The following is a 14,338-nucleotide window of genomic DNA, read 5'->3' as shown; positions in this document are numbered from 1 at the left end:
TAATTGAAAAACTTAGAAAAAAAAAATACTTTAACAGAGTTAAGTTACATACTTATAAATTTCAAAACATATAAACTTATATAAATTGAAAAACTTGTTAAAAAAAATACTTGATTCGTAATTCAAAAATATAATATTTGTATTATTTAACTCTTAAAAACAAAGATATAATTGTTTTGAAAAAAGATATTCACCGTCCCATTTGTCTTGTCCCGTCCTGGATATCTGTCCTGGTCCAGCCATCCTGATCCATCCCGATCCGGCCATCCCATTGTGCAGTCTTACTTGATAGTGAGCGAAGTCTATCCGCCTGAGTCTAACTGATATCTGTGAGAAATATAAGAGAAAAATATTATTGAATTGTTGTAACTACATTATTACATTAAGGCCCCTAATTATAGACAATACATTCCAATCCTTTTCCTAATGGGACACTACATTACAATCCTTTTCCAAGTAGGATTTTATATGTTATTCCTATTCCTGCTCATATTCTATCACTCCCCTCAAGCTGGTGCATAAAAGACATATGTACCGAGCTTGTTATGGATGTAGCTAATATGAGAATCAGTGAGGAACTTTGTGAAGATATCTGCAAGAAAAATGATAAGGACTGCTTTGGACGTCTGGGAGACCTTAATTGAAACGGAACAAACTAAAAAAATGATCCAAAAAGTAGTAAATATTGCCGTAAAGTCGATGTGTCGCTGGAAAATTGCCGAAAACTGGTATAAAATATACGGGTCATCTCGAAATTAAGAGACGAGTAGATCTTGAACATGAAAGTCACCAAAAACTTAGCCAAAACATGCTCACATGCTGGATTATTAGATTTACATGCTGGATTATTAGATTTGATGGCTGAAAAGTGATTACAATCTGAGAAAAAAAAGTATATGGGTAGGGTCGGAATGATGACACGACCCTACTAAAAAAGAGAAATATGTGTAGGGTCGGAATGATGGCACGACCCTATTGAGAAATAGAAATTATATGAGTAGGATCAGAATGACGGCACGATCCTACTGGAAAAGAGAAATTATATGGGCAGCGTCGGAATGATGGCACGAACCTACTGAAAAAGATCTAAGGAGTCACCAGAAAGACGTACAAAACTATGTAAATTCAATCTGAGGAGTCATCAGAAAGATGCATGGTGCTATGCAACTCAGATATGAGACAGTAGTCCGGAAAGATGCACGGTGCTACGCAAATCAGATATGAGAAAATAGTCACCGAAAAGAAGTACGGTGCTCAGAAAAATAGATATGAAAAAGTAGTCACCGGACAGATGTATGCTGCTACGCAAAGATATGAGAAAATAGTCACTAGAAAGATACACAGTTAGTTAGTGACCCAACTTTTGCTAACATAATCATTGGCCAGACGGGCGGCATATATGGATTATAGCCGCCCGCCGGCAGCGAAAACTCTTTGATCCAGCCCAATCAACATCTGTGTATCCAATGATATGCTCGTGACCTCGATCCTCAAATAGTAGTCCTTTACCTAGAGCTGACTTTATATATCGCAGAATATGAACAACTGCATCCCAATGACTATCACAGGGGAAGTCATAAACTAACTTACAACATTCACAGGAAAGGACATGTCAGGTCTTGTCACAGCAAGATAATTCAACTTTCCAACCAACCGCCTATACCTTTCAGGATCACTGAGTGGCTCCCCCTGTCCTGGTAGAAGTTTAGCATTTGGATCCATAGGATTGTCAATGGATCTACATCCCATCATTCCTGTCTCCTCAAGAATATCTAAGATATACTTGCGTTGAGAAATAACAATACCTGATCTGGACTGAGCAACCTCAATACCTAGAAAATATTTCAGTCTGCCGAGGTCTTTGGTCTGAATATGCTAAAAGAGATGTTGCTTCAATTTAGTGACACCATCTTCATCATTACCGGTGATAACAATATCATCAACATAAACCACCAGATAAATACACAGATTTGGTGATCAACTCCACTAAGAATCATGTCAAACTGCTGAATTACTGTGCTGAATTTTCCAAACCAAGCTTGAGGGGACTGTTTTCGACCATAAAGTGACCTGCGCAATCGACATACAAGGTTGCTACTAGACTCCCCCTGAGCAACAAAACCAGGTGGTTGCTTCATATAGACTTCTTCCTCAAGATCACCATGCAGAAAAGCATTCTTAATATCCAACTGATAAAGAGGCCAATGACGAATGGCAACAATGGATAGGAAAAGACGGACAGATGCTATTTTAGCCACTGGAGAGAAAGTGTCACTATAATCAAGCCCAAATATTTGTGTGTATCCTTTGGCAACAAGGCGAGCCTTAAGCCGATCAACCTGACCGTTTGGACCAACTTTGACTGTATAAACCCAATGGCAACCACCAGTAGATTTACTTGCAGGAAGGGGAACAAGCTCCCAAGTACCACTCGCATATAAAGCAGACATCTCATCTATCATAGACTGTTTCCACCCTGAATGAGAAAGTGCTTCATCTATAGTCTTAGGGATGAAAATAGAGGACAAAGATGATACAAAAGCATAATGGGGTGTGTTGGACTCCCACATCGGTGGGTTAAAGGGTCCTTGGTCTCCTTATATGGTCTTGGACAATCCTCCCCTCATGAGCTAGCTTTTGAGGTTGAGTTAGGCCCAAGGTCCATTTCTTTATCATGGTATCAGAGCCAGGCCCACCCAATTCATTGTTTCCGATGTTAGGCCCCCCGTCCTATATTGCCCATGCTCCAAATGTCCAGCCCTAGGAGTGCGGGGGGTGTTGGAGTCCCACATCGGTGGGTTAAAGGATCCTTAGTTTCCTTATATGGTCTTGGGCAATCCTCCCCTCATGAGCTAGCTTTTGAGGTTGAGTTATGCCCAAGGTCCATTTCTTTATCAATATCAAAGACAAAAGTTGTATTATGATTCTCAATTCTTTGTGTAGAGTAAGTCATACTTATTCAAGCAAGGCTCAATCAACTTACGAGATGTATCCCACAGAATGAGGTAAACGGAGTTCTTGAGAGCTGCCACACATCCCCATATGGGTCACATCACAATGGGGACTGTCCCGCAGCAAAGGTGTTGCAATCTAGCTTTATACATTGTTCAAGGATGCACATGTTTTGGGGAGCCATTGTGATATATGCTAAAGGACAAGAAACATTTTGAGGAGGCATGAGATGCCTCTACAATATTCAGAAGAGTTGCCACACATCACCATTTGTAGCCGTGTTGTTATGTGCTAAAATATATTCGAGATTCAGCTAGGAGCAGACAAAAGCAAAAACTAGGTGAGTGGAACAAAATTGAAGAAATCCGAAGTTCGTCCCGATGTGGTGCCCAATACAGTGAAATTGCGCTTGGCAGCGCGCCGCAATGCATGGCAAGGGTGTTTACAAATTTCAAAGTGTGGTACTGGAATTCCACCGCAACGCGGAGTCCAGTGCAATGAAATTCATCGTGTTGGACAACACGCCAATGCTGAGGTCAGCATAGTAGAAATTCTTTCTAACTTTTGAATCAATAGTCCATGGTGACGCGGTGACCAAAGAAAAAAAATTTCACTGTGTCAACACGTCACGATGACCACCTCTCTACAACCGTGTTGATACAAGTACGATCACGTAGATGTACTTATGAGGGTGTATGTTGGACCCGAGACTTGGTGTGTGTAAATGAAGTGCAAAGGAGCACCTAAATGGACACCAAAACCGCCCCTACATAGCACTCCAAGGGCGCTTACATGAAGCCATTCATTAAAGGGACTTTTTGGTCATTTCACCTTACTTTTGTAATATGCTATAATTAGAACCTTTTAGGGTTTTTAGTAGTTAGTTTTGATGAATATGAAAATGTAACACTTAGAAACATTTCTCTCGAGAGAAAGACCCTCCTTGGCCGAAATTATAACTAGGTTTCAACTTGAGTGTGGAATCACTCGTGTTGGATTCAAGCTTGGAAACGTTGGATGCTTGAGAGGTCGAGGTCCCTCTTGTGCTAACGTAAGAGATAGGTGAATTATTGTGTGTAGTGTTAAGGGTCCAAGAGTGGAATAAGCTCTTGGGTTCTTAAGATTATGCCTTCATGTAGTCTATCAATCTATCCTTTTGCTCATTGTAATCTTGTAACCGTTGTCTTGTTTGTGGAACCCGTGAGTTGTTGTTATAATATTGTTATTGTTCTTCGTGTTCTTCACCTTGTGTTGATAATATTAGTTTGTGGTGGCTGTTTTGGGGTTGAAACACACCCTTATATCTCGTTCTTGTTGTCGCTGTAGTGAATCCGAGAGTGGTCTCTAAAAGGTCCCCAGATCCTTAAGATTAGTGGATTGTTTTGGAGAGTGTTTCGTGCTCTCCTTGTTTGTATTGTATCATTTGGTATCAGAGCATGGCTTGATCTTGTTCCTACATGATCAATCTTGGGCTTGCTTGTTAGAAAAAAAAGTGTTAGAAAACTGAAAAATCAAAAAGAAGCAAATATGTCCGTGTTTGTGTTCTTGGCCGAAAATTGTGTTATTGTTGTGTCTTGGCTGAGATTTTTACTTGTTTTGTTGTTTCTAGTATTAGTTTTCTTCATCTCTAACACTCTTGAGTCTAAATCTAAATTTGATCTTGAAATGTTAATCTTGTTATTGTGAACATAACTTGGCCGATTGTGTTGGCATTATTGTTGTGGCTTCACTTTTGGCCGTGTATTGGTGACATTGTTGATTGTTGTGGACATTAAGGTTGTTGTTCTTAAGCTTGGAAGTGAATGTTGTTACAAATTGGTGGCCTAAGAACATTTTGTTGAAGTGTTGTATTCTTGGCCATGTGAGACATTGTTGTTGTGGGGTTGGCCGTGTGAAAAATTGTTGGTGTTCTTGGAGATTATTGTTGTAGTTCTTGGTGTTGTTGTTGTTCTTGATGTTCATCACCACCTTCATATATTGTTGAAGATAAAGTGAAAGCTACATTCAAAAAGTAGTAGGTAAAAGGTGTATTATTTGTTAGTCTTGGAAGACACTACAACCAACCAAGACCTATCAATCACGTTTCAACCACTTTCCAACACTTTTCCATGATTTAAAGAACCATGTTTTAAGGAGAAGTACAAGAAAAAGTCAAGTCTGGAAAATTGAAAAAGGCTCCAAGACTTATTTTTCCCTCTTAGAAAATTGAAAATTGAAAAAGGCTCCAAGACTTATTTTTCCCTCCTAAAACAAAATTCCACCAATCCAAATTAAATTTTTGACCAAGACATAAACATTTGAGAATAACAATTCGTTAGAAAGATCACAACCAATACGTGGCTACCACGTCATTAAGTTACTGTTCACGCATCAAATTTTGGCATAAATTTCTGATTTCGTAGTTTCCGTTTGTTGTTCCTTAGTTTCAATTTCGTTGGTTCCAATACTAATTGGCAAACTAGTACTCATCTACTAGATTGTTAGTTAGTCTTTGTGTTCGTTCATTCGTGTTAAGCGTTTGTTAGGTACTTTTCTCTTTTGTGAATTCATTGTATCTTGTTGGTTCAAGTCCGTAAACAAATTTTCTATGAGTCAACTCAAGCGAAAATCTATTCCGGGCAAGAGTAGACTCGAACCTCAATCACTCACGAAGTACAAGCCGACTTTCCGCACTTGTGAAACCAAGTGTGAGACGATCAAGTGTGTGAGAGTGTGGTGGGGTTGTTTCGAATAACTTCTGTTTTTTTTTTTTTGTAGGCTTGTTCTTTTTTTTTTTCTTTCTTTTTAGGTACAATTACAAGGGAACCCACGGCTTCAACCTCTCAACCCATGGGCAACAATGCCACCAATGTCATTTTGGCCTACCTTGACATTATGTCCCCAGACCTAGCTATGGCAAACGAAAGGTTAGATCATATGGTAGGTCAAAGGGAGCAAGTGGACTGTCCGGACACACATCAAGAGGAAGGCCGTAGCTCATGTGAGCTACGAGGTAAAACGCCATCCTCTACACTCCTATAAGCTTAGAATGTTATGATGTGGCTAGTAGTGGCCAATTGGATGAAGTTGCGGATTTACCTAGAGTAGAGTGTTTTGAGTCTCCCTATGGTGATACTCTTCGTGCTGTAGGTCACGTGAGGACCACACTCTTGTTGTAAGTATGCAAGCATTAGTTGATCCTGTTGATAACGAAATTGATTCTTCTTGTAAGAATGATTTTTGTCCATCTAGTGCTAGCTCTTATAACTTGAACAAGGTTCCATTACCAATTGACAAGAGTACTCACACACTAGTGAACCCTTGTGAAAACCAAGGTGAGTCTATGTTGGTATACGGGTTACCAACAACTAGTGAGGGCGTACAAAATGATCAATCGGATGAAGATGACCTGGATTTGTGTGAAAGTATAGGAAACCCGAATTGTGATTGTACTTGTGAAAAGGGTTTTGGTCGTAACCCCTTGGCTGCCCGTGATGGTGTGAAGCTAAGCGCGGGTTACCTTTTTGAAATGGAGTATGACCGAAACCCATGCCCATGGCTACTTCTCCCATTTGACCCTGGTGCCATCTTAGAGTATGATAGGAGTAGTCTCGGCCTTTGTTCTTTATTTCTTGAGTGTGATCCCTTTGTTGCCCATGATAGTTTATGTCTATGTAGGGACTACTCTCTTGAAAGAGAAAGCGTTGCATGCCTAGAAATGCTATCTACTCTTTCTTCGTGTGTTTCCTTTGTTGAGCATACTAATGACGATGAACTTGAAATTAGTAAATACTTACATGAGGACACCCTAGTTGGAGTTGCCTTGTGTAACACCTTTCTCTACCCTCTTTGTGCTCATGATATTTTCCATAGTGATATAGAGGGTATGCCTAATTTTGAGGACGGCACCATAGGGGAAAGTAGGAGTGGCCAAGACCTAAGCCCTTGGTTACAGCTACCATTTGATCTCGGTGCCAACTTAGGATGGGAAAGGATTATTCTCGGCTTAGGCTCATTTTGTTTTGATGTTTATATGAGCCACTTCCTTTGTAACATTTGTACTAGTCTTTCCATGTTTAATACAAAGGACGTGGATATACTTCAAATTTGTCCCCCCTTGGCATGGCATGTTGATGTGTTTATTTTGCTTACTCTTAACCCTCATGTCATGAGGATGTGTGCTTGTTTGTTTTCTATTGATTTTGCAAAGTACGGATTCGAGGTCGAATCCTTTTCAAGAAGGGGAGGATCATACAAGTACGATCACGTAGATGGACTTATGAGGGCATATGTTGGACCCGAGACTTGGTGTGTGTAAATGAAGTGCAAAGGAGCACCTAAATGGACACCAAAACCACCCCTACATAGCACTCCAAGGGCACCTACTTGAAGCCATTCATTAAAGGGACTTTTTGGTCATTTCACCTTACTTTTGTAATATGCTATAAATAGAACCTTTTAGGTTTTTTAGTAGTTCGTTTTGATGAATATGAAAGTGTAACACTTAGAAACATTTCTCTTGAGAGAAAGGCCTTCCTTGGCCGAAATTGTAACTAGGTTTAAACTTGAGTGTGGAATCACTCGTGTTGGATTCAAGCTTGGAAACGTTGGATGCTTGGGAGGTCGAGGTCCCTCTTGTGCTAACGTAAGAGATAGGTGAATTGTTGTGTGTAGTGTTAAGGGTCCAATAGTGGAATAAGCTCTTGGATTCTTAAGATTATGCCTTCATGTAGTCTATCAATCTATCCTTTTGCTCATTGTAATCTTGTAACCGTTGTGTGTCTTATTTGTGGAACCCGTGAGGAGTTGTTATAATATTGTTATTGTTCTTCGTGTTCTTCATCTTGTGTTGATAATATTAGTTTGTGGTGGCTGTTTTGGGGTTGAAACACACCCTCATATCTTGTTCTTGTTTCGCGGTAGTGAATCTGAGAGTGGTCTCCAAAAGGTCCTCGGATCTTTAAGATTAGTGGATTGTTTTGGAGTTTGTTTTCGTGTTCTCCTTGTTTGTATTGTATCATGTGTCAAAGTAAATATAAGTAGACCTACCCAATCCACCACCTTATTTAAAACCCTTTAATTCCTCCATTCTCGTCCCTCACTCTCATCTAAACACATAACACTCACAACTTTCTAATACGATCTAGGACGACCTTAAAGCTTTAGAGTACATCTTCCGAGGCCAATAAAAAGAGGTCCAATCCACAAACAAGGCAAGAGCTCAAGAGGACATTCGGTGAACTCCCTTTTGGGCACCTAAGCCCACAAGGCCGTATGGAGCATGTCTTGAAAGCCCATGTCGGTTATTTTGGAAATAGCCACTTTTGGGCAATTTCTTGTAATAGGCTATTTTAGGCAAAGGCAACACTATAAATATATGTCTTAACTATTTCATTTAACAACTTTGATGACATTTTCAGAGAATACTCTTTAAGAGTGAATTGCAAGTGTGGAATCACTTGTGGCAAACATGGAATTGTTTGTGTTGGTTACTTGTTTAGAAACGTGGGTTGCTTGGGGATTCCGATTCCCTTGAGGTTCACGTAAGCAGTTGGCGTTTGTTTATAAGTCATAGGGGTCTTAGCGTTTGATACACGTTTTGGTTCTTATTTCTTGTATTCTCTTATGTCAACTTATCTATCTTTCATTTTATATCTTGTTGTGTTTTGAATTTCTTAGGTTAGTTTTCTTCTTATATCTTCGATTCCGTATCATTTGGTATCAGAGCAAGGTTTGATTTTGTTCCAACAAAATCAATCTTGGGATTGTTACTTAGAAAATAAAAAAGAAAGTGTCAAAAATCCGAAAATCACAAAAAAAATAGTTGTTCCCGTTTTTGCACTTTGGCCGAAACTTGGAGCTTAGATCTAGGAGTTTTTGTGTGTTTTGTTTGTTTCTAGTGTTAGATCCTTGTTCCCTAACACTAAGAGAGTCTAGATCTAGAATTTGAGCTAAATCCGGATTGATTTGAGCCATCCACCATTGTTGAGCTTGAGCTCGAAGAAACTTGAAGGTGGGATCTCAAACATAGAAGGTGATTGTTGACGTTTCGGAGTTGAAAACATGATATTTGTGCTTGGATTGTCAACGTGAACTTGGAATTGCAAGAAAAATCAAATTCCAAGGTCATTTACTTAAGGGTCAACTTGGGTCAAACTTTGAATGTTCTTGGTGTTCTTCATGTTCTTCATATATTGTTGAAGAAGAATATTCAAAAAGTGCTGTTTAATCCAAAAAGGAGAAAGAAAGTGTGGTCCTTGTTTGTATAAAGAATATTCCAAGCATATTCCAAGTCTTCCAAAGGAAGAAAGAGTCCAAAAGTATCAAAAAAGGAATATTCTCAAAGAAGAGGACAAGGGCAAGTACAAGGGAAAGTACAAGGAGAGGACCACAACAAATCACAATTAAAGGGTCCATTCTTTGTATTTTCTTCATCAAAACCGATTACCACACTCACCAAATCAAAGATGGATCAAATTTCAAATTGGAATACAAGAAAATTTTTCAAATTTCAACAACCAATGAAAGGCTGCCACGTCATCACCCTACCCGAAATTGCTTAAGCTCAAATTTGGATTCTAAGTTTCTTTCCTTGACTCTTTTGGTTTCATTTCTTGATTCTAGTTCTAATTAACAACTAGTAATCACCTACTAGGTTGTGAAATTAGTTTTGAATTAGTTTCTTTCGTGTTTCTTTCTGTGTGCTTTTTTAGTTTGTGATTCGTTGTAGCTTCTTGATTCACGTCTTTAAATAATTTTGTTTATTTGAGTCTTCAAACAAGAATCCACTCCGACCTCAAGCCACAATTGGTACCAAGCAACTCATTGGAGTACAAACGAGATACTAACACTTGCGACGCCAATTGAGTGACATTCAAAGGTGTGAGCTTGAGAGTGTCTGAGGTTGTCTTATTTCTCTAACCTTAACATGCTTGCTGTTTTTTTTGTTTTGTTTAGTGTTTCTTTTGATAGGTACAATGGCGGATGAAGGTGAAATGCCTAGTTGGGTTAGATCAATCATGGAAAGGTTTGATGTCATAGATAGCCGATTTGAATCTCATGAAAGTACAATGGCAAGAATGAAAGGAAAAATGGAAGGGATGGAAGTCTCTTTCAAAGAAGTAGGATAACATGATAGAGCATCCAAGCTTTCCTAAATCCGCCCTTCCCTATCCACCAAATCTTCAAGCTCCCATGAGTGGACATGCTCCAAATGAACTTCAAGGTAACAAAGCTAACTCTTGCACTCTAGTGAATGAAGCTAGTAGCCAACTAAGTGTGAATGATAGCTTATCTTTAGGTGAGCCGAATGTCTATTTACTGCTTGATTCTAGATTTGTTGCACTAAGGTAAGTGAAGTATTACACTAAGGGCAAGCCTAGGGATCATTGTATGTACATGTGATTTTTCATTGTTGAGAGTATGAGCAGTTTTCTCCTTTACTTATGCCATATATTTAGTTTGTGATACGTATGGGCTGTTTTTCTCTTGAGAGTGAAGGCACATGATGGATAAAAGACAGGTGGCATGTTTGATTCCTTTGTGAGTTACAAAGGTGTGTTTGTCCTAACTTGTTGATATGTGAGTCGTTTCAGTGGCTAAGTTGTTTCGAGGGGGTGGTAGATATGTTTGATTTGAAAATAATGCATCCTCTGATTTTGAATAGCCCCTTTTGTAAGAGATTCCTATTGTAAGTGCTCTATTCCGAGTAGACCTGTCATTGGTGAAGCCTTGAAAGGTATTTGTATGAAACATACGGAGTGTGTAGTTGCTTTGTCAAGGACCAACAAAGATTCCAGTGTGGAGTAGTGATGTTAGGTGTATTTACACATCTTTTCACACTATTGTATCGATGTTTGTACATTGTTTTGCTTAAATTAGTGGTAGGTGCAACTAACTTGTATTGATTATGATAGGATTGACAAATTTGAGTTATTTTTGTGAATATAAGTGATTTCTGGGCAAATTAGCACAGAAATAGAAGAAAAACGGAAGAAATTTGCTAAGTTGGACAAAGTGTGGAGGCATCGCGGCATCATGGTGTCGTTTGGTATGCTGGGAGACGCAACACAGTACAAAATCAAGATCCTTAGAATTTTTGGCCAAGTCTCGAAATAAGAAGTCACCGTGATGCGGTGATCAATCAGAAAAATCCACCGCGATGGTCAGCTTGCAGCAACGGAATAAGGATCATTCAAGAAAAAGTCTTAAGTTTAGAAAAAAAGAGAAGTCAACCACGACACAATGCTCAACGCGATAAAATCCACTTTTGTGGAACGTGAGGTGATCAACAATTTTCCCAAGTCTAGATTCAGAAGATTTCACCGTGACGAGTACCTAGAGCGGTAAGAGTTGCCGTAATGGTCAGCATGTCACAATAGAAAAGTAGGTAGACGCATGATTTGGCTAAGGTATAAGACATCATGGTAGTGCACCGCGATGCCCAATGTGGTGAGATTCACCACGATGGCGGGTGCAGCACGGTGAAAGACGGGCCTAGTCCTAGGTCTGCTTTTAGCAGAGTTCAATTTTGATGGGGAGAAGTTTGTCTCGAGGTTTTTCCACCTCTACAAATAGACCCTTAGGTTGTTTTTGAAGGGGTTCAACGTCATTTCGAGGATTTTGCACAAAGAGCACATTGGAGACACGAAATCTTTTGGTTTTTACTTCTTTCCATATTTCTTAGACGTTGGTATACATAATAACTATCTTATGATTGTTTCTTCTTTACTTATGCCATATTCTTAGTTTGTCATATGTATGGGTTGTTTTTAACTTGATAGTGAGGGCACATGATGGATAAAAGATAGGTAGCATGTTTGATTCCTTTGTTGAGTTACACAGGTGTGTTTGTCCTAAATTGTTGATATGTGAATCGTTTCAGTGGCTAAGTTGTTTCGAGGGGGTGGTTGATATGTTTGATTTGAAAATAATGCATGCTCTGATTTTGAATATTCACTTTGTAAGAGATTGCTATTGTAAGTGCTCTAGTCCAAGTAGACCTATCATTGGTTAAGCCTTGAAAGGTATTTGTACGAAACATAGGGAGTGTGTAGTCGCTCTGTCAAAGACGAACAAAGGTTCTAATGTAGGGTGGTGATGTTAGGTGTATTTACACATCTTTTCACACTATTGTATCCATGTTTGTACCTTGTTTTGCTTAAATTAGTGACAAATGCAATTAACTTGTGTTGATTGTGATACAATTAATAAATGAGTTAATTTTGTGAATATAAGTGATTTCTGGGCAAATTTGCCCAGAAATGGAAGAAAAGCGGAAGAAATTTTCTAAGCTGGAGAAAGTGCAGTGCGATGACTCATCGTGGTGCCGTTTAGTGTGCTAGGAGACGCAACACAGTGCAACAAATTATTTTTGGCCAAGTCCCGAAAGCAGAAGTCACCATATGAACTGATCAACGGGGAAAATCCACCACGATGGTCAGCGTGCAGCAACGGAACAAGGATCATACAAGAAAAAGTCTTAAGTTCAGAAAAATAGAGAAGTCAACCATGACGCGATGCTCAACGCGATGAAATACACCGCGGTGAATGAAAAGAATTATTTGGAGTGGGCGCAATCTGTCCATTTGGCAATTGATGGCCGAGGAAAACTTGAGCACTTGACTGGAGAAACGAGAAAGCCTGAACCAGGAGACCCGAAAATGAATGCCTAGAGCTCAGAAAACTCGATGGCAATTGCTTGGCTACTAAACTCCATGGAACCTACCATAGGTAAACCATATTTATTTCTTCCCATTGCTAGGGATGTTTGGGAGGCGGTTAGAGAAACTTATTCTGATGTAGAAAATGCCTCTCAGATTTTTGAATTAAAAATTAAACTGTGGAAAGCGAGGTAGGGAGAGAGAAGTGTTACTCTTTTCTATAATGAAATGGTTTCCTGTGGCAAGAATTAGATCAATGCTATAATGATGAATGGGAATGTTCGAAGGATAGCGTAAAAGCAATGAAAAAGGAAGAGAGTGAAAGGGTATATCTATTTTTAGTAGGGTTGAACCAAGATTTTGACGAACTTCGTTCTCGACTTCTTGGAAAAAATCCGCTGCCCACTTTGAGGGAAACATTTTCTGAAATTAGGCGTGAAGAAACAATGAGGAATGTTATGCTAAAAAAAGACTTCAATCTGGAATCAAAAAATATAGAGTCATCCGCTTTAGTTGCTGTGAAAAATGAGAATGATAAGAAAAAGAAGTTCGTGGTGTGATTTTTGCAAAAAATACTAGCACACGCGACTTGCTGGAAGATCCATGGAAAACTGCCCATCGGAAACAAGAAAAGGCAGAAAACCATGGCAATCAAGCCTTTCAGTGTACCAGCGAAGAACCGGGGCTGACATCTTCTTCAGAAATGCCACCATTCACCAAGGAACAGCTAGAGCTACTGCACAAACTTCTCCAATCCAGTAAACCTAGTCCCTCTACTCCCACTTGTTCTTTTACCCAAACAGGTAATGTGCCATGTGTTTTTTTTAGTACAGATTCTACTAATATAAGCTCTTGGATCATAGATTCAGCGGCTAGTGATCATATGACATGGAACTCCCAAATAGGATTAAATAGAGTATGATCTCTATCAAGCATAGGGTATCGAGTTGAGGGTAGGGCAGGGATGCCCCTAAACAATTTGCTTGATTAGTGCACGTCAAAATTGTACGAGTTATTGTCACATACCTGATCCCCAAGAGGTAGGGCGTGGAAGCGAGGGCATTCATCGAAGGGCTACGTAGCTCAAGAGAGCCTAGTCACAGTAGTTTCTATCAACCAACAATTCAGTAGAAAATCGGAGTCAATTCAAGTGATTACTCAACAAGATCATTAATAAATTCTTAACCTCGGAATATCATCTCCTATTGTGTTAAAGCCTTATGTCTCAAGGGTAGCTAGTATAGTAGAATAATTAATTAGTTTATTTTTCTGCAATCGCTTATAAAACAAAAACAAAAGCTTGTGGTGAAAACCTTGCGTGATTAATCAATAATAGTTGAATTTGATAATCTTCAAAACCAAGTCCATGTGGGATCAATATCTGACTTGCTTAGTCACTGTATTATTGCAACCATGTACACTTGAGTGTGCATTTGGGAGCAACAAAAACCTCATTATTGTTCCTTCACTTGTGGAATGTTGATGGATAGTAAGGTTCTGTGCAACACCTGTTTTCTACATACGGTATAAACCAAAACTACAACTCAAATGACACTAAACAGAATAAGTACTCTCAATGCACTAAATATCAGAAATGCTCTAACTGTTCATAACAATTTCAGTATGTACCTGTGATGAGAAAAGCACCATCAACAGAGAATACACAGTCCCAAACCCAGCGTTCATGTCCTGGAAAATACACTAAAATTTAATGAATATTACATGTGGTGAAGAATTTGAAAGAA

The 14,338-nt window shown here is 39.1% G+C and overlaps 1 protein-coding gene across 16 annotated transcripts in view; it reads right to left on the bottom strand.

Moving 5' to 3' along the window:
* LOC107863575 (target of rapamycin complex subunit LST8-1) overlaps window positions 1-14,338 on the bottom strand; it is a 32,037-nt gene that overhangs the window by 10,996 nt on the left and 6,703 nt on the right. For 5 of the 16 annotated variants that reach the window (XM_047408418.1, XM_016709546.2, XM_016709548.2 and 2 more), the window contains exon 9: window positions 14,223-14,282. In XM_047408418.1, coding sequence (XP_047264374.1) covers window positions 14,223-14,282 — 60 coding nt within the window. Of the gene's footprint in view, window positions 1-194; window positions 328-8,590; window positions 14,109-14,222; window positions 14,295-14,338 lie in introns of those variants that run through there. The other 11 variants (XM_016709545.2, XM_016709550.2, XM_016709547.2 and 8 more) reach the window with 8 other exon arrangements.

Source organism: Capsicum annuum, chromosome 3, assembly GCF_002878395.1.
Source record: "Capsicum annuum cultivar UCD-10X-F1 chromosome 3, UCD10Xv1.1, whole genome shotgun sequence".
In the NCBI taxonomy this organism is placed as follows: domain Eukaryota; kingdom Viridiplantae; phylum Streptophyta; class Magnoliopsida; order Solanales; family Solanaceae; genus Capsicum; species Capsicum annuum.
This window is presented reverse-complemented; position numbering and strand designations above follow the sequence as displayed.